Source organism: Mesoplodon mirus (genome assembly GCF_964341445.2).
Source record: "Mesoplodon mirus genome assembly, chromosome: X".
Lineage (NCBI taxonomy): Eukaryota > Metazoa > Chordata > Mammalia > Artiodactyla > Ziphiidae > Mesoplodon > Mesoplodon mirus.
Genome location: NC_138981.1, coordinates 20,207,092 through 20,228,488, shown reverse-complemented (window position 1 = coordinate 20,228,488; position 21,397 = coordinate 20,207,092). Strand labels below are relative to the sequence as shown.

Here is a 21,397-nt window from a genome sequence, read left to right as displayed (position 1 = left end):
CAGAGATGAACAAAGAACACTTTTATAATTGTTTAAAATTTCTCTATCAGTTGTCATTCCCCAATCTGACTGCTAATTCTGTCTATAAATGCTTTCTCCCATTTAATCTTTTTTTGTTCTTCAAAGAACTCTTTTAACAGTTCTATTTTTTCTAATTTATTATTTTTTGCCTATATGCATGCTAATTACATCATTTCTTACCTATTTTATAGTTCTTTTCTCACTTCTTCAGTTTAACTAATTTACTTTCATTTCTTATTTCATAATAATTGCCTAAGGCAGTGACTTTTCCTTTTAGCAGAACTTTACACATTATTTCATTATCATTTTTAAACATACTGCAATTATGGTTTTGAATTAAATTGGACAATTTTTATAAGTTTCATGGGCACTTGAAAAGAAATTGTCATGGTATAGGGTTTGACATAACTATTGATTTTGCCCTTGCTAATTAGAGCCTCGATGATTAAGCCTTTTTCATACTTACCTGCTATGTGTTGAGAGATAAGCCTCCTTTATTACATTTCTGTTTTTTCCTTGTACTTTTTCCATTTTTGTTTTGATGATTTGTTACTTTATTCAGTAAGACTCAGGATTACATTTTCATTGTGGATTACACTCCTTATGATTATCAAGTGACCTCCTATGTCTAATTTAATGCTTTAGTCATATTTTCATGATATGTTCTCATTTTTTCAATCTTTTAAAAATAATTCATGTTAAAAAATGAAAAAACTGGAATGTAAATTATTTTGCTCTACCACTTTTGACTGAGAGTTTTTTTAAAATTTATTTATTTATGTATTTATTTTTGGCTGCGTTGGGTCTTTGTTGCTGTGCACGGCGGTTCTCTAGTTGTGGCGAGCGGGGGCTACTCTTCGTTGCGGTGCGTGGGCTTCTCACTGCGGTGGCTTCTCGTTGTGGAGCATGGGCTCTAGGTGCGTGGGCTCCAGTAGTTGTGGCAGACAGGCTCAGTAGTTGTGGCCCACGGGCTCTAGAGTGCAGGCTTAGTAGTTGTGGTGCACGAGCTTAGTTGCTCCGTGGCATGTGGGATCTTCCCGGACCAGGGCTTGAACCCGTGTCCCCTGCACTGGCAGGCGGATTCTTAAGCACTGCGCCACCAGGGAAGCCCTGACTGAGAGTCTTATAAACTGAATTTATCAACCAAAAGGTGAGTTGTTTTCATTTGTGATGTACTTTCCATAAAAGCACTAATAACACACAGATGAATAAAGAAATTTAAGCCTTTTACCTGCACAAAATATCCTTAGCTGCTGGACTGGTGATATAAGTTGCAAATGAGTGGTGAACAGATCAACAAATGCTCCAGGATAAATAATGAAGAGAAAAATCCCAAAGCCATTAAATCGAACTTGTTCCCTAAGAAATCACATAAGAAAAAGGAATTTACTACTAGTATTGCATTTTTCAGATTAATAATGCATGTAATCTTAAAACTTCCCACTGTAATTCAAATTCTTGCTTAAAATACAAGTCTCTCTGGACAGTCAAAAAATTATATATGATGTATATCATCATAATTTAATAATAGCATACAGATTTAGTTACCAGTGAAATTGCATTTTGTAAAACAGGGCATTCTGAAATAGACTTAACAACTTCAATAATTTTTAGAAACCAATATGCTGAGCAAATAACTTAAAATTAGTCACTTGTATAAAGAAATAGTTAATATTTCTATGAGAAACTAAATGAAAAACATTTGTATGGTTTATTCTGAATTATTTTCAGGGAAGGAGACAGTAGAAAATAGAATTCAAGTAAATTATCTAAATATTTATATTTCTCTTAGCCATTATAAAGGTGGAGGCTTATCTAAGTGTATTCCTGTTGAATTAATGTTAAAATAAGTACTACATTTAAAAATGCATAATGCTCAGACTGTCCTCAAGAGAACTATTTTTTATCAATTCATTCTCTAAAAATGGAATTACATTTAAAAGCCTCGTAAGACCACACAGCTACTCTAAAAAAAGCATCATCTAAATATATTGTGCTGTCACCTAGCATTAACTATATAAGATGACTGTAAAATTCACTTTTTCTTGGCAGTGGGATTTTATAAAATATTACCCAAACTATTTCACAAACATATTATCAATGATTAAACTGTAATAACAATGCATTTCTATGTAAAACCCTAAAAGCTGCAAAGTTAAGGTGGAAGTAAAGATGAAAGAGAGAAAAGAAAAAGGAGCCGACCACTTAAACCACTACATGGCACACCTGTGTAACAGTATATGCTCTGTCAAGATGAGGGTTTATTGCCAGTCAATAGACTCTTGTTCATAAGCAACTGGAAAGTAATAAGAAGTGATTAAATCTTCTCCTCTAAAACCTTTTATCTGGTCCACACACCCAAAGGATGAAACACATTGCCATCAGTATGTGTGTTCATTATGTGGGAGTGAAGGGAAGTTGTGACTCAATCTCTCCCCCCATCAGGATTTTACACATTTATGAGTCTTTAAAATGCTCAGGTATAATTACAATGATACATTTGGATAGTCAAGACAAAACATGGCATGATACTTGAAGCAAGTCCCAGGTCTCATCCTCCCTTATCTTCTTCCACTTGGATTTCTAGATAGGCTATGATATTTGTTAACAGACTCAGAGCTTTCAGTGTTCTTGCTGTAGCCAGCAGAGGCCATGAGTAGAAGCAGGAAAGTATTTCAGATGATGAGCCAAAGAAAGTACTAAGAAGGCAGGTGGATGGGCTTTGAGTGCAGTGGTTATCATTCTGATCCAGTGATGAACAGAAAGATTAGGTTTCAGGATTGGATGAAAATAGTGAAGAACCATGAGGATATAACCATGCTGGCAAAGGACAAAGGATAGAAAGACCCAGATTATAGATGTGCACATAGTTAATTGAGCATATTCATCAATATATTAATCTCTACAAAAGGGAAGTTACCTTAAAATAATAATGGTGGATATGCACTGGGCAGTATCCAAAGAAAGAAAAAGTATCAAATGTAGCAGATTTTAGTAATAAATCCTCCTATATGAAAAGCTTCTTTGCATGGAACAGAGAGAGAGAGGTAAATATCATTACCTAATAGCTGCTATCCCATGTCCAATTTCATGTACAACACCACTAATGAGGACTGCAGCGAAGAAATAGGTCAGTTGGTTGACGGGTAAATTTATGCCAGGAACCTGTTCACAGACACAATGATAAAGACACACTTGGGCACCAAGAGACCACAATGTTCACTCTGTACTAAAACTTAAACTTCCAAACTCAGTGTTCGGTAAGCTAAAAGTAATATGAACACTGATGGTCCACTTCTCCATTTCTATCATAATAAATATAAAAACACCAGTCAGTTTTTTTTGAACTAGGCAGTTTTTGAGCTAAGCACAACACCAATCTAAAGAGAATAGGAAACACCAGGTTAAAAAGTTGAAACGTTAGCTTCCTGAAGTCTTCACCACGGGAAAGAATTAGGGAGCCTGGCATAGTGCCAGGGAAGGCAGAGTGGCAGTGAAGGAGTCAGTAGCTGATCCACCCTCGAGGGCTGGCAGCCTGATTTGGGAATTCTTGTTACAGTTCCCATTCCTTCCGCTAAAGTGTTATTGCAAGGCTCCAAGTACTTATGTGAGTAATACAGGATGTCCCCACCCCCCTTCAATGAGTTTCATTTTAGTATTATCAAGTTATATGAGAGTTGATCATTAAAGGCAGTGTAATAAAGTGCCTTATTGGTGTGGGAGCACCAGGCCCTTCATTTCTTCTATCAGTTTGTCTAGTACATTGGTTAGAAAAATCATATCAAAGTGATACACAAATATTATACTAAAATTGAAATTTAATGCAGAAAGTAAGGCATTTGGAACATACAGACATGTTAAGGGCCCATGTGCTCCTGACTGTTATGCACTTAAGTTTGCTATTTTAAGGGCTGCAGAGTAAAATTTTTTTTAGATACCCAAGAATCTTCTTGTAAGATAAATAATCGTTCCTGGGCCTCCCTGGTGGCGCAGTGGTTGAGAGTCCGCCTGCCGATGCAGGGGATACGGGTTCGTGCCCCGGTCTGGGAGGATCCCATATGCCGCGGAGCGGCTGGGCCCGTGAGCCATGGCCACTGAGCCTGTGCGTCCGGAGCCTGTGCTCCGCAAAGGGAGAGGCCACAACAGTGAGAGGCCCGCGTACAGCAAAAAAAAAAAAAAAAAAAAAAAAAAAAAAAAATCGTTCCTAAGTTCTATTTCTCACAATCCAGGCAGTGGAATCTAAAGGTATCCTTCTGGAGGAAAGTTCGTCTTTCTTTCATTAGTTAGTATTTTAAATTAATTACAAAATATGTTTAAAGCAGGAAAACTTGAAAACTCAAAGAATAATAGAAACCGTTCCTGTTCCCCAAACACAAAACAAAAAACCATTCTCAGTGTTTCAATGCATGTCTTTCCAATCTTTTCATGTACACATATTTTAAAAAATTATACTCTTTTATTATAAATATGGTTTTGAAATCTACCCTTTTCACTTAATAGTATCACAAACATTTTCCCATGAGTATTTCTGGTTCAACGTGATTTTTAATAGCTGCATTGTATTTCATGGAATAGATTGCTGGGCATTTAACTGTTTTAAAGGTTTCTGCTCTTATAAAATACTGTGATAAATATATTTGGACACATATACACAAATATTTGGGGGGAATAAATTGTTAGACAAGCACGGTTGGTTCAGGCTCTGGGGACATATCATTTGGGTTTGGTGTTCTGGCTCCATCATAACTAGCTAAGGGACCTTGAGGAAGCTTGGATTATTCCTCCAGTACTTCAATTTCCCCATGATTAAAATGGAAATCACCACAGTTACATAAAAGGGTAATTTTGAGGATTACAGGAGATAATCCTTGTCCACTGTTTAACATTACGCCTAACAGAGAGGGTAATTATACACAAAATTTAAAGGACTTTGATACATATCAAACTGCTCTCCAAAAGCAGACACTTCAATAACCTTGGGTAAGCTCACTTTATTCAAATCTGCAATTTGAGAGGAATAAAAAGCATCCCATTGTTTGATTTCTATTTCTTTGATGATTATTAAGCTGAATATTCCCCCTACTTTTTGACCACTGATAGATCTTTTGTGAGTAGCCTACTCCCGACTTGTCAATTTTTTTCTCCTTAAAGTGTTCATGTTTTTCTTATTGTCTGTAAGATCACTTCAAGTATCAATTATCTGTTCTCTGTGATACACATCACAGATGCATTCCCAAGTTTTGCCTTTTAATTTTATTTTGCTTTTGGTTTTTTGATATATAAAAAATTTTATGTAGTCAAATCTATCAATATTCATGGTTTCTGCCATTAGTTTTATGCGTATGTCTTTCTCATTGTGTTCCTATAAATAGAAACCTGTTTTTTTTTCTTTCAAGGTCTTTTATGATTTCACATTTTAATTTTAATTCAATTGCAATTTATTTTTGTGTATAACAAAGGAATTTCACTTTTAAGCCTTTTTTAGTAGCTGAAGAGGAGATTCAAACCATGCTGCTTTCTAAATTCATTGATTCCAAGAGTCCTTTCTCTAGTTATGAAACTAGCTTTCATAGTCATCATTTTTAATGTATTCATAACATTTCACTGAATGACAGTCCCATAATTTAACCATTCCTCAATTACATATTGTGGTTGTTTCCAATTCTTCATAGTAATAAATGTTAGGATAAAGACCTTGATGAATACTAATTTTTCTGTAATTTGGAAGTGTTTCCTTAACCTAGAGTCCCAGATGTAGAAGTAAATGGTCAGAGGATATTTTTATGATGCTCATTATCTGAAGTTCTCTCTACTCAGACCCTACTAAGCAACTCTTTTCAAAAACATCAGTGTACCTTTTTCTACATATCTGCTCCATTCCCATGTTGTCAGGCATCTGTCTGTTCAGACCTGTAGTTTCCTTTTCTCTGATTCCTCTCTAAATTTATGTACTTAAGATTAATACACATACATTCCCTCTATATCACAAAGTATTCAGGTTATCTTACCTTTATTTCAAATAAATCAGTAGCCTTGATCCAATAGGATACTGATTTATTCTCTTTATTATTTCAGTGATGTAATAATGAAATAAGGTAAGGATTTGAACATGTGACTACAACCAACAGATGGTAGGTCTTATTTGCTGGCAACAATACTCGACTGCCCATCTGTCTCGGCCGTGATCACACAGGGTATTAGATGTACCAAAATACTGATCTCTCAATAACATAGAGTGCCAGGTTTTGGGGAATTAATACTGAATAAGGCTGTAGGGAATTACAGAGTAAACAGAAAGTATGTCCTCTAAGCTACAAGAGCTCATATCAAAGTCAGGAGATACAACAAACTTAAACAAAAATATGCCAGGTAGATATACAGAGGGCAGCTGACTTCTTAATGGTTCCAAAGCATGGCTCTCCTAACTGAATCAATATTTTGTGAGCTCTATGAGTAAGCTGAAAAGCAAACAGAAGAAATAATTTCTTCTGTAAATAACACTTTACCATTCAGGCAATGATTCTTTGGACATGATGCCAAAAGCACAAACAACAAAAGCAAAAATCAACACATGGGATTACATCAAACTCAAAAGCTTCTGCATAGCCAAAGAAACAACCAATGGCAGCCTAGAGAATGGGAGAAAAGTTTTGTGAACCATATACTGGATAAGCGGTTAATATCCAAAACATATAAAGAACTAACAAAACAAACAACCCCCGCCCAACAATCTGATTAAAAAATGGACAGAACTACTATTTAGTAGTTCCAAAGAAGACAGCAAAATGGTCAAAAGGCACATGAAAAGATGCTCCACATCGCTAATCATCAGGGACATGCCAATCAAAACCACAATGAGATACCACCTCACACCTGTTAGAATGGCTATCATCAAGAAGAAAAGAGACAACACAGGTGCTGGCAAGGACGTGGTAACCCTTACACACTGTTGGTGGAAATATAAATTAGTCCAACCACTATGGAAAACAATATGGAGGTTCCTCAAAGAGTTAAAAATACATCTAAGGTATGATCCATCAATTCCATTTCTGGGTATATGCCCAAAGGAAATGAAAATATTTCAATGAGATATATGCATATCTCTGTTTATCACAGCATTATTCACAATAGCCAAGATTATGGAGACAACCCAAATGATCACCAACAGATGAATGGATAAAAACAATGTGGTACATGTACATAAACAATGGAATATTACTCAGCTATGAGAAAGGAAGATATCCTCCCATTTGCAACAACATGGATAGACCTTGAGCACATGATGCTAAGCGAGATAAATCAGAGAAATACAAGTACAGTATGATATCACTTATATATGGAATCTAAAAAAGTCAAATCTATTAAAAAACAGAGAGTAAAATGGTGGTTACTGGGGATGGGAGGGATATGAGTGATGGTATTTAAGGGTACAAACTTGTAACAAGTAGTAAATAAGCCACAGAGATCTAATGCACAGGATAAAGAATAGAATCAATAAAATTGTACTATAATGTGATAAATATTGCTCCAATGGCAATCATATTACAATAAATGTATGAAAGCAACTCGCTGTACACCTTAAATTTGCAAACTGTAACATGTCAAATTTATCAAATAAAAAAATTAAAAAAACTTGTTAGCTTTCTTTCTGCCCGTGGATGCTGCCGAGTAAGCATCATTAAAGTCTCCCCAGCCCCACTGCTGTCACGTCTAAATCAGAGTCCCCCAAAGAGCCCGAACAGCTGTGGAAGCTCTTCGTTGGTTTGAGCTTTGAACCAACCAATGAGAGTCTGAGGGGCCACCTGAGCAGTGGGGAACGCGCACAGACTGTGTGGTAACGAGGTTCCAAACACCAGGCGCTCCAGAGGCTTCGGGTTTGTCATGTATGCCACTGTGGAGGAGGTGGATGCAACCATGAAGGCGAGGCCACACGAGGTGGATGGAAGAGTTGTGGAGCCAAAGAGGGCCATCTCAAGAGAAGATTCTCAAAGACCTGGTGCCCACTTAACTGTGAAAAAGATTTTTGTTGGTGGCATTAAAGAAGACACTGAAGAACATCACCTAAGAGATTATTTTGAATAGTATGGGGAAAAAAGTGACTGGCTGAGGCAGTGGCAAAAAGAGAGGCTTTGCTTTTGTACCACTTGATGGCCATGACTCCACAGACAAGACTGTCATTCAGAAATACCACACTGTGAAGTAAGGAAAGCCCTATCTAAGCAAGAGATGGCTAGTGCTTCATCCAGCCAAAGAGATCAAAGTGGTTCTGGAAACTTTGGTGGTGGTCGTGGAGGGGGTTTTGGTGGGAATGACAGCTTTGGTCGTGGAGGAAACTTCAATGGCCGAGGTGGCTCTGGTGGCAGCTGTGGTGGGGGATATGGTGGCAGTGGGGACGGCTATAATGGGTTTGGTAATGACGGAAGCAATTCTGGAGGTGGCGGAAGCTACAATGATTTTGGCAACTACAACAATCAATGTTCAAATTTTGGACCCATGAAGGGAGGAAACTTTGGAGGCAGAAGTTCTGGCCCCTATGGGGGATGAGGCCAATACTTTGCCAAACCACGAAACCAAGGTGGCTATGGCAGTTCCAGCAGCAGAAGTAGCTATGGCAGTGGCAGGAGGTTTTAATTACTGCCAGGAAACAAAGCTTAGCAGGAGAGGAGAGCCAGAGAAGTGACAGGGAAGCTACAGCTTACAACAGATTTGGGAACTCAACCAAACACAGAGGTGGCGGGGCCTAGTTGCTACAAAGACATGTTTTAGACCAGCGGTCCCCAACCTTTTTGGCACCAGGGACTGGTTTCGTGGAAGACAATTTTTCCATGGATTGTGGGGGGGGGGATGGTTCAGGTGGTAATGCGAGCGATGGGGAGCGGCAGATGAAGCTTCACTCACTCGCCTGCCACTCACCTCCTGCTGTGTGGCCCGGTTCCTAACAGGCCACAGACCAGTAGTGGTCCGCGGCCCAGGGGTTGGGGACCCCTGTTTTAGACAATACTCCTGTGTATGGGCAAAAAAAACCCCAAGGACTATATTTGTGACTAATTGTATAATAGGTTATTTTAGTTTCTATTCTGTGGAAAGTGTAAAGCATTTCAACAAAGGGTTTTAATATAGATTTTTTTTGTACCCACGATGTTGACTGCTAAATGTAATAGTCTGAATAAATGTGACACTGAATACATGTGTCTTAAAAACAAAAACAAAAACAAAAACAAACTTGTTAAACTGAAATAAAACCAAAAACCCCCAAAAAACCTTTTGCCATTCTAATCCTAGCAGGCAGACAGGCCAGTGATCATATTTCCTCCAAGCCTGCTTCTTTCTCCACTATCCTCTTTCTTGGCAAACACTAACCAGTCACGCAGCCTGAGAGTCATCCTTGACTTTCTCCTCCCTCCAGCCTCACATTCAATTAATGACTGAGGTCTGAGAACTCCACTGCAAAAGATGCCTTGAATCCAGCCCCTTCATTCTCCTTACCACTAATTTAGTTTAGATCTTTATAACTTCTAACGTGAATTATTCCAAATGCTCTCTTAAATGGTCTCCCCATCTTTGGTGAAACCCTACTCCAATCCATTTTGCACAGACTTGTTATCTACAGATAAAATAAAAACTTCTTAGAATGGCCCTTCATAACTCAGATCCTACCTATATCTCCCATCTTATCTCCTACACCATATACCTTCCACCATATACCTCTTAGATACAGGTCAAAGTTACTTTATAGCTCCTTGAGGAATTATTGGTCTTTTTTAAGGGAGTAGAGCATACTGTGCACAGGCTCTGAGGTCAGTGGTGGGTGAGTGATGGACCCACCATTTACTAGCTGTGATCACAGGCAAGTGACTTAACAGCTCTGTGCCTTGGTTTTCTCATCTGTGAATCAGGGATAACAACAATACTTACCTCTAGATTGCTGCAGGAATAAAATAAAATAAGCACAAAAAACCTCACATGGGAAGCACTGCATATTAACTGGGTTTTTTTTAAAAAAATAAATCTATTTACTTTATTTGTATTTATTTTTGGCTGCATTGGGTCTTCGTTGCTGCGTGCGGGCTTTCTCTAGTTGCGGCGAGCAGGGGCTACTCTTCGTGGCGGTGCGCGGTCTTCTCATTGCGGTGGCTTCTCTTGGTGTAGAGCACGGGCTCTAGGCGCACGGGCTTCAGTAGTTGCGGCACGCAGGCTCAGTAGTTGTGGTGCATGAGCTTAGTTGCTCCGTGGCATGTGGGATCTTTCCGGACCAGGGCTCGAACCCGTGTCCCCTGCACTGGCAGGCGGATTCTTAACCACTGTGCCACCAGGGAAGCCCCTAACTAGGTTTTATTAGTAGTATTATTACTCCCTCTGCCTTTCCATGTTATATGGTTCCCTCTGTTTCTGGCATACTCAACTGCCATCTTCCTTTCCCAGGCTATGTGGACTCTCCTTCCCTTCTCCTCTACTCTCTTCCCAGTGCCAGGCACACCTCAGCAGGGCTTGTCTTTGTTCCTGCAGCACCTTGTACTCTGTCCAACTGTAGAAAATCATAGCAGCTCTCCCTCTAGACTAAAAGCTCTGTAAGTGCTAGGATTGGATTTTGTTCCCTGTATAAGCAGGACTAAGCACAAGGCCAGTAGGCAGACCACACTCAGTAAATGTTTGCTGAAGAAATAAATCATCTCGTCTGAGGCCTCACCCACCTGAATCCTTTTAACCTCTAAGAAAGAGCTATTACCATAGGAGAGATTCTTTATGTTTTGCTACAAATGACTTGTAATCTTCCCATAGTGACCCAGCTAGTAGAGGCCACAAAGAGATGAGTTAAAAAAAATATCTGTCCATCTTGAATAGACATTTTTCCAAAGAAGACATACAGATACCTAACACATGAAAAGATGCTCAACACTGCTAATTATTAGAGAAATGCAAATCAAAATCACAATGAGGTATTACCTCACACCTGTCAGAATGGCTATCATCAAAAAGTCTACAAATAACAAATGTTGGCGAGGATGTGGAGAAAAGGGAACTCTTGTACACTATTGGTGGGAATGTAAATTAGTGCAGCCGCTATGGAAAACAGTATGGAGGTTCCTTAAAAAGCTAAAAACAGGACTACCATATGATCCAGCAATCCCACCCCTGGGTATACATATGAAAAAAACAAAAACACTAGTTTGAAAAGATACATGCACTCTAATGTTCATAGCAGCACTATTTAATATAGCCAAGACATGGAAACAACCCAAGTGCCCATCAGACGAATGGATTAAGAAAATGTACACATATATATATATATATATATATATATATACACACTGGAATATTACTCAGCCACATAAAAGAATGAAATACTGCCATCTGCAGCAATGTAGTTGGACGTACAGAATATTATGCTTAGTGAAACAAGACAGAGATAGACAAATACTGTATAATATCACTTATATGTGGAACCTAAAAAATAATACAAATGAATGTATATGCAGAACAGAAGCAGACTCACAGATATAGAAAACAAATCTGTGGTTACCGAAGGGGAAAAGGAAGAAGGGAGGGACAAATTAGGGGTATTAACAGATACAAACTACTATATAGTTTGTATATTTGGAATGAAGTGAGAGAGTAGCATTGACATATATACACTACCAAATGTAAAACAGATAGCTACTGGGAAGCAGCCGCATAGCACAGGGAGATCAGCTCGGTGCTTTGTGTCCCCCTAGAGGGGTGGGATAGGGAGGGTGGGAGGGAGACCCAAGAGGGAGGAGATATGGGGATATATGTATAGCTGATTCACTTTGTTATACAGCAGAAACTAACACACCATTGTAAAACAATTATACTCCAATAAAGATATAAAAATAAAATAAAATAAAGTAAAATAGGTAAGTAACACGGATATACTGTATAGCACAGGGAATTACACCCATTATCTTGTAATAACCTACAATGGAATTTAATCTGCAAAAATACTGACTCACTATGCTGTACACCTGAAACTAACATAATACTGTAAATCAACTATACTTCAATTTAAAAAAAAGTCACTAACTCATATAGCCTATTTCATTAATAAGAACACGATTAAAAACATAACATCCATGACTCACAGAAATGGAAACTATTAACGTAAAAAATTTAAAATTGAAGTTAGTCAGTGGTAAAGCACCCTTTCAAACTCTGGAAACATGAATTGATAAGGTATTGGTGTACATATGTGCTTTAAAGTGGGAATTATTTTAAGTAGCTTACAGTCAAAGGAGTACAACTCAGCACATTATTCTTCATATCAAGAAATCAGTGATCATTCAAAAGGTCTTTTACCTTTAATTAAGAGGATATTATTGCTTAAGAATCTGAAAGCCATGAAGAAGGGGAACATTTTGCATAGGATTAAGATGCAATTTATTTCTACATTATAGAGATCTTAAATCAGTATGCTTGTTCCTTGACAGTAACAATTATTCAACACCTCAAGAAAACAACATGAATTACCAAGTTAGGTATAAAACAAGCTACAAGTTATATATTTTACAACACAGGGAATAGAGCCGATATTTTATAATAACTATAAACGGAGTATAACTTTTAAAAATTGCGAATCACTATATGGTACACCCACAACTTATATAATATTGTACAGCAACTATACTTCAACTAAAAAAAAAAACCTTGCACTGAAAAAAAAACATGAATTAAATTGAATACTTGTGTAATTGTTGACAGTCTTAGTGGTGGTCCGTTTGTTCTATTATTACTACTACACATTGCAACAATTCTTTGCTATACTCTTACTAATGATTTTGTTTAAGCAAGTAATTTTTGAGAAATTGTGAGACGTTTCATTTATTTCATATTTATATTATGGATAGGAATTATGCTATCCAGAAGAAATTTCTTATATCTATGTTTCAACAAAGCTACTTAAAGCAATAAGAAGGCACTTACCACAACTTGTAGCACCTGTTCGTTGTGAAGTGAGGAAGAGGAAGAGGACGAAGAGGAGGAGGAAGAAGAGGAAGAGGAGGAAGAGGAGGAAGAAGAGGAAGAAGAGGAGGAAGAATAAGAAGAGGGAGAGTCAGCCATCATTTGGCCTAAAGTCTGCATCAGCGTTTTCCCCAGAAGAAAAAAAGAGCTGAACATGGCAATTACACCAAACACCATTCCAAAATTGAACCTGTCAAGAGGAAAAAAATTACATAAATGTACAATTCCTCACAATTCATGGACTAAAAAATTCATTAACCAGCCACCTTTTATAGCTTCAAAACAATGTCTAAAAATTTCAATAACTCTGCTTCTTTTTCCTACTTGAAGTTCAGATACTTGACTGAAGCATGGGCACTAGTCTCTTTAAGCAGTTATAATTTACAACTCTCTCATAACTGAAGAGGCTGAATGTTGTTCCCAATAAAAAGTTTGTTTCCTCTCATATTTTTTTGCTCATTTACATAGCATTGTTTTGATCTTGTTCTCATGTAGTTATGAAAGCTCTTTCGACATTATAGACATCCATTCTTTTTCATCTACCAATTCTTTTCTTTGCATTTTATTTTACTTGAATTTTGTAATGAGCTTAAATAGTAACATGGTAAAACTTAACAACAGTTTCTTTCTTCTACTGTTTTAATAATTAGAAATCACTCCTCTATAGTTGGGAATAATCTATTACATTTTCTAACTTTTTGATAAGTTGTGTTTTTCAAGGCACTTGTCCATTTCATCTAAATAGTCAAATTTATAGGTATACAACAGTTCACAATAGTTTCGTTTCTCTTTTTTTTTTTTTTTGCGGTACACGGGCCTCTCACTGTTGTGGCCTCTCCCGTTGCGGAGCACAGGCTCCAGACGCGCAGGCTCAGCAGCCATGGCTCACAGGCCCAGCCGCTCTGCGGCATGTGGGATCTTCCCGGACCGGGGCACGAACCCGTGTACCCTGCAACGACAGGTGGACTCTCAACCACTGCGCCGCCAGGGAAGCCCTCACAATAGTTTCATTTTTCAAAATGAGTCTCACTCCATTCTCTCACTGCCAAGGGCTTGGGTTCAATCCCTGGTTGGGGAACTAAAATCCCAGAAGCTGCATGGTGTGGCCAAAAAATATATAAATAAATAAATAAAAATAAAATAAAACAAGTCTCAGAATCTATAGTAATGTTTCTCCTTTCAATTCTGACTTTTAGTTATTTTGTTTGCTTTTTTTCTTGATCAGTCATGGTAGGGTTTTATTAATTTTATTAATCTTTTCAAAGTACCAATTCTTGGCTTATCTGATTTTCTCTACTGTATACTTTCTATTTCACTGATTTCTGTTCTTATCTTTATTGTTTCTATTTTGTTTGCTTTGATTTGCTGTTGCATTTTCTGCTTTTTGATGACCTGATTGTTTATATTTAGCTCTACTCTAGTTGGAGCTAAATTTTTAACAAAAAGGAATTTCGACAAAGGCCCCCTACTGCCATATTAGAAATTCTGTCAAGTACAGAAACTGTCAGTCTCTAGGGTGTCCCAGAGATCACTGTAAACCTCCTAACCATAAACACTATAAACCATGATTTTAAAAATATTTTAAATTAAAGGGATATGCCTGGCATAGCCAGAGGGCTCCAGGACCCTGCTGCTGTAACCTGGCTGGCCATTTTCCTGATTGGTTTGTGTGTATGCCTTACTGGATGATAAGTATTTTAAATATCCTTGCCCTGGATGGGTATCACAGAAGAATTATAGAGGAAAGCCTGCAGACTTTTGGGAGCCCTATGACTCCCAGGACCCTTGTTTCTATGTGTCATGATGGGGGAGAGAATTCTCCAGGATTATTTTCCTGGTGGAAAACGCTCCATATGCTTTTTGCCTTTCTATTGGTGCATAACTTACACAAAGTGCCTAAGTCTGAAACGTACAGCTCCCTGAATTTTTACATATGTGTACCGATGTATCCATCACCCAGATCAAGACATAGAACCTTGATTTTGAATGTATGCAAAAGCACAATGATGCAATCTCATGAATCTTTATAAAGCCAGAAAGTTTTTACATTGTCAACATTTTAAAACTCAATAAATTGAAAATGATGGAAACAGTTCATTTAACAAGTATTTCTCATGATCACAAATGACTAATTTAAACCAAAAAGAGAAAATAAAGAATACCACTGGTAAAGCATCCTTGCTTTCCGCCGTCCCCAACTGTAAAATGCACGATTGAAAACAGCAGTCTGCCATCTTATGTGAAAAGGGGAGATGCTCACTCCGTTGTTTTCCAGCCAGTCTTCATAAGAATGCTTAAAATACACAGATGACTAAGAGAGAAAGAAAAGTTCCACATCACTGAATTTTGAAGAATAATTTATAAGGTTTAAGAAAATAAAAGTGTTTTCTACAGGAAAGCAAGATACTGACTAATCAAATGTTTATAATTTTAAAGCTTTATGTTTATTCTTCAGGATATTAAAGTAAGAGTCTTGGATTAGCTGATCTGCTGAAGTCAGGGTCTGGCAAACTACGGCCCATGGGCAAAAAAGTTTGCTGACCTTTGCTTAGAACATCATTGTCCAATAGACATATAATGTGAGCTACAAGTGCAAGCCACATATGTAATTTTTAATTTTCTAGTAGCCGAATTTTAAAAGGCAAACAGAAACAGAGATTAATTTAAATGTATTTTTAACTCAAAACATCAAGACATCATTCAGAATATAATTAATATACTGAAACACCTCACACTGTATTTATTGACTTACGCATTAAGTCTTTACACTTACAGCACATCTCTATTCGGACTAGCCCCATTTCAAATGCTAGATGGCCACATGTAGATAGTGGCTACCATACTGGACAGCACAGGCCTAGAAGCCTTGTTACCAGAGAAAGAGGTCTTTTGTTGTAATTAAAAAAGACCCCCAGCCAATCCAACAGAGGGGACAGGTTAGTTGGAATTGGTGCTTTCTATCCTCTTCTGAGCAACAACCCTAAGAAATTAGGCTGAATTTGACCATGAAGAAGTACAAAACTTATCTAAAGCCACCCTGGTCTCAGTAACTTCTTACATTCTTCACTGTTGGGGAGACAGCTGCTTATACGCAGCCTAACAAAGAGTTTAATCTTTAGGGAAGTTTGAAGTCCTTGAGTAATGTAAGATTTTGGATAACATAAGGCTGTTTTACATACACTGCCTCTTACCTCTTACAGTAAGTATGGTTAAGTATTTTGTCATATAGATGCCCATCCATTTGAGAAACTTATCTAGAAGGATATTTCAGCCCTATCACAGTCATAAAATGACCTGAGTCTGAATATAGGTATCTGTTTGCCTTTGGATCCATAATGCTCTCTGCTCTCAATCTTCAGGTGAAGTTATTAAAACTGCTTGTCTTCTAGGACTTGGAAAAGGAGAGTGACACACCCCTCCAGGTGTCTACTGAGGAAATCCTAGACAAACCAAGAGTGGAACAGCAGACCAAGTTAGAAGCAGAGAAGCTGAAGGTGCAGGCTCCTAAAACCTGAGGTCTCTCCATTCCCCAAGCGGACACTCTGAATGAGAGATCGGTCTTTCGCTCAAGGAATAGTGCTCTCTCAGCGAGTTAGGAGCTGTTACTGAAATTAAAGTGACATCCTGATCACCTCACACACTGGACCAGAGACTATAGAGGTTTGAAAAATTCTTTTTATTTTGGATTTTTGTCACACATGCAACATGAAGAAATCATGCGGCTTTGTTTTTTCCAAACAACAAAATCACTGTTTAAACAAGCAGTGGCCTGTACTGCTCATGACATGCTAAGCACTGTGCCAAGTATGTGCAGAGAAAGCACCTGGGGATCTTATGAGGATGCAGATTCGGATTCTGTGGGTCAGGAATGAGGCCTGAGATTCTACATTTCTGACAGGCTCCCAGATGATGCCAAGCGCTGCTGGTCCGTGAATCTCAGGTTGAGTAACAAGGCTCTATGTAGATGAATTAATGAAATCCTCTCTATAATCTCAGGAGAGCTTTACAATTATTATGCCTATTTTAAAGATGAAGAAATGGAGGAACAGAGAGTAATGTGCCCAAGCTCTCAAGGGATAGGAAGTGGCAGAGCAGAGCTCTAAGGACTGCTCTAAGGATTGAAATGTATAATCTCCTCACTTTGCAAGTTTGAATGCAACAAAAGTATCATTTTGCTGTTAAGCCTAAACCACACAATACTAAACTACAGTATTCTATTTAAAACAGTATTCATAGCATGAAGGTTTTACTAGGCATGATAGGAATTTTCATTAATACATGATTTTATTCCACGCATACAATACTCCCACCCCCAATATGCAATTCCGAAAGGCTGCCTGAAGCATGTGGTCAGATAACTGTCCATAATATCTGCTACCCAAATAAGAATGGACCGTGCACCCAGGGTGTGTGTGTGGGGAGGAGGTGGGAGTATTAAGGGGGGTTAGTGTGAAAAAACGGCGTCTAAGATACAAATTAGAATTCGAGTAGTCAGAAACTAGTTATCTAAAGCCTTGCTACTTTTAAGTATGGTCTGTAGGTTGGCAGTATTGGTAGCACTTGGGAACTGGTTAGAAATGCAGAATCTTAGGCCCCCGCCCCAGACCTGCTGAATCAGAATGTGCATTTTAACTGGAACCCCAGATGGTCATAAGCACTTCAAAGTTTGAGACCACTGATGTAAATCACAACTTGATTTAGATTCATTCCAATACCAGTCTCTGGAGGGTTGTGGCCTTAAAGACAAAGAGGGCAAACAATGTCTTTCCCCGGAGGATATTTTATTTCCTCCCAGGTGAAATGCCGCGGTGTTTGGCAGGGCCCCGGCCCTCCCGAACCCACTACCGGCGCCTCCCGGGCAGGACCCGAAGGCTGCGGGGCCTGCAGAGCCCCGCAATGAGACTGCGGCGGCTGCGCAAGCCGCCACACCCCTCCCGCGGCCAGCCGTGCTTTATTTACTCCATGGGACCGGGCGCCACGCGGAAGCCCGCACGTGGGTTCCGGTCGCACGGCTTTCAGCCCGGGAGGCACAAGGCAGGGGAAGAGAAAAGGCCTAGGACCTTGCGCCCGGGCCCTGGCACCGCGGGCTTGGGCCTTAGGCCCGAGGCCCTCACCTTCAACACCAAGTCGGTCAGGTAGACGGCAGTCCAGCCGCCCACCACCACCACCACCAGCGATACCGGAATCATGGCAGCGGCGGGGGCAGCGGAGGAAAGGCGAGCGCCGGCGTCCTCCCTGCGAGCCGCAACCAGCCGGCCGCGCGGCACCTACAGCCCCAGCATCTGCGCAGGAACCCAGCTGCCACCGGCTCCTTTTTCGTGGTGGCGTCGTTTCCTTCCGGATCCTTCTGGTGGGTCGCACGAAAGGCAGTGTGCGCACCGGAAAAGGGCGTGGGGGCTTATTTTCGCGGGGCACTCGGGCGTCACTGTCTAGGCTGCGGCTGCCAGCCCTCTAGCGATTTCTTAGGCTATGGCCCTCCCTGCTGTCTGCTCTCCATTCTCCGGTTTTGGTCTGGGGTTTGCGGTTCCTTTTAATCTAGTGGGGGTTAGGATAATCCCAAATAATAATCGTCTCCGCCGCTCAGACTCCGTCATAGGTATCCAGATTTAAGTTAATTATGTTTATTCGTTCTTTTTAGTGAAGCGTAATTTACATATAGCGAAAACATAATACGGATCTCAACTATTTCGATGAGTTTTGATAACTATATATCTGTGTACCCTAATAAAAACAGAGAACATTTCCATCTCAGAAATTTTCTTCGCTCGCTTCCTGGTTAATCCTCTCCTCGCCCTCCCATCACCCCTTTTCTAATTTTTAAATCTTTGTGTAAATAGAATCATACAATAAGTACTCTTTTGTGTTCGGCTTATTTCGTTCAACATGATTTTTTTGAGCTTTAGGATCTTTTCTCAACCTCTTCCATTATAAAATTTGAGATTGGTGCTACATTAAAAAAAAAGTTCTGAACATCTGTACATATTTTTTGTTGACGTGTACCTGATTATATATTGACCTGGAGCAGTGGTTCTCAACCTCGGCTGTAACATTAGGATCACCAGGGGGCTTTAAAAATTCCTGATGCCCGTTCTGTAGCTTAGACCACTTGAATCAGAATTTCAGAATGAGATCCAAGCATCAGTATTTTTTAAACTCAGGTCATTCCATTGTGCAGCCAAGACTGAGAACCACGGAAGGAAAACTAGTATTTATGGAGTTTTGTTTGTTTGTTGTTTCTTTGTTTTTTGCATTCTCTTAAGGCCCAAGTCTTTAAAAGTTATTTGTTTTTACTTTTCTGGAAAATCATCATTAGCAATAGTAATACTAATACCGAAATATTGAGAACATAATACTAGCTTAAGAACAAGTATCCCAAATAAAACTGCACCCTCAGCCTTCTTCAAAGTAAAAATATAGTGTCATACTAGGAACCTGTATGACAGATACTGTTACTCATTTGCCTCACTCTCCCATACTTTTCCTAAAGTTTTAATAATTTAGCACCATATCTCCCTAGCTTCAAGAAACCTTATGACTCAGTTTTACATCTTCTTGCCTATATGTGTGTATATGTGTTGTTTTAAAATGTTTCAATTTATTCTGGACAAAGCTAGGTATAATTATAAAAGTTTATATTCAAGCACCCTGTGACTCCACAGTTTTCCATGTACAGGTATCCCGAAAGCATTAGTGCAGTTTTAGGTTTTGATACTTTCAGAAGTATAAATGCCAAAAACTTGCAAAAAGCATCACTTGAAAATTTATTGAAATTTCTTTTACACTATTTAATTTGGTGAATTTTGAGTAATTTTAAATTTCAAATTTTTTAGTCCCCCTAACTGAGGATGGCAAACGTTGACTGAAACAAAAAACTGAATTACATTTATTATTCAAAAATTCCCGAGACCTAAGAAGCATGAAAGAAATTTAAATAATTTTATTTTTCAAGTGGTGTTTTGTGTAAGTTCATAGAGTTTGTACTTCTGAAGTTATTAAAGCTTAAAACTACACTAAGACTATTGGTATACTATTGTATTTGAACTGACCTTTGTTTGCTCTTGTATAATGACTGTAGCTTTTAACACTGTTCTTTCCTAGGATGAGAAAATTTACTTAAGAATTAAAATGTCTTCTCTTTTGTTAGCCTGAAGCCTTGTCTGGACCACTTGCTGGGACAAAAACCAGTTACTGTGTGGCTGATTACCCAAAATATGTAGGAAATGAGTTGATTGTGTTTTTCTGTTCCCAACCTAAAATTTTACTTGTTCAGCTGACTTGGTGTTCTCATCAGGGACTCAGCAGTCAAAACAAAACACTGAATAGAATCCTGCTGGTTTCTGGAATTTATCGGTAGTGGAAGCCAGCTGGTGGCAGCAGAAGAGACAAGACCTAGGATGCAAGGTGGCAGCAAAAAACACCTGTATTCCATAAGATCAAGGTATTCTTCCTTAGAAGAAATGTGACCTAATTTACAAATAGTTTCAGGTTTCTGTCAAGTAACTATCTTGAAGGACGCACAGCCAGGCTTTTATTCATATGATTTTTATTTAGTATTTTTTTTTAGAGGGGCACCAAAAATACATTTTGGCTGAATGCAAAACAGCTACATGTTAGGGACTTCCCTGGCTGTCCAGTGGTTAAGACTCCGTGCTTCCACTGCAGGGGGCATGGGTTCGATCCCTGGTTAGGGAACTAAGATACCACATGCCACATGGCACGGCTGAAAACAAACAAACAAAAATCAATATTTGGCTGAAGCGGAATATCACTATTATAAACTTCTGAGATACCAGAATCAACATGAAATATAAAAATTAGATAATATTAATTTTAAAATATTATAATTTTGTTGTTAAAATGTAAGTATTCAGATTTTTAGAGTTTGACATCCCCTTCAGGAGTATTTATTTCTCATCAATGTAAGCTGATAGTTTGCTTCTGGGGTCATTATACTATATGTTTATGACACTAACTTACACCAGTCAGGATAAGCTAGGTTATGCTTAGGAAATAAGCCCTAAAATCCCACTGGCTTAAAATGAGAAAGATTTATTTTTTGTTTGTGCTGCATATCCAACAGGGGTTGGTAGACTGATGGAGACTCCATTTTATCATGCCCAGTTCTCAAAGTGAGGCTCAGGATTTAATGCAGCAGAGAGAGGACTAGAGTGTTTACCACTGGCTGTGAAATGCTATGGCCCAGACATGCACACGTTCCTTCCACTCCAGCTTCATGAGCCAAAACTAGTTAAATAGCTGTTCCTAATTTAAAGGGCAGAAGGAGTGTAATCCTCCGTATACCTAGAAGTAGAGAAGAATATACCTGGAAGTAAACAGTAGTGCCGTCTACCACATAAATAGATGCTCTCTTTCATCTATGGAGGGCAGTGTAACAGAA

General features: G+C 38.7%; 1 protein-coding gene and 1 pseudogene across 3 annotated transcripts in view; one reads left to right on the top strand and one right to left on the bottom strand.

Moving 5' to 3' along the window:
• The window catches only part of MBTPS2 (membrane bound transcription factor peptidase, site 2), a 41,884-nt gene extending 23,561 nt beyond the window's left edge, over positions 1–18,323 (bottom strand). For both annotated transcript variants that reach the window (XM_082610409.1, XM_082610408.1), the window contains exons 1-5: positions 18,114–18,323; positions 15,162–15,310; positions 12,961–13,189; positions 3,083–3,186; positions 1,253–1,380 (exon numbers count right to left, since the gene is read on the bottom strand). In XM_082610409.1, coding sequence (XP_082466535.1) covers positions 1,253–1,380; positions 3,083–3,186; positions 12,961–13,189; positions 15,162–15,310; positions 18,114–18,188 — 685 coding nt within the window. In that variant the 5' untranslated portion in view covers positions 18,189–18,323. The remainder of the gene's footprint in view (positions 1–1,252; positions 1,381–3,082; positions 3,187–12,960; positions 13,190–15,161; positions 15,311–18,113) is intronic.
• Positions 6,434–8,879, top strand: LOC309796936 (heterogeneous nuclear ribonucleoprotein A1-like; annotated as a pseudogene). Its single transcript has 2 exons — positions 6,434–6,474; positions 7,715–8,879. The product of its transcript is annotated as a heterogeneous nuclear ribonucleoprotein A1-like (transcript).
• Positions 18,324–21,397: the final 3,074 nt, after the last annotated feature.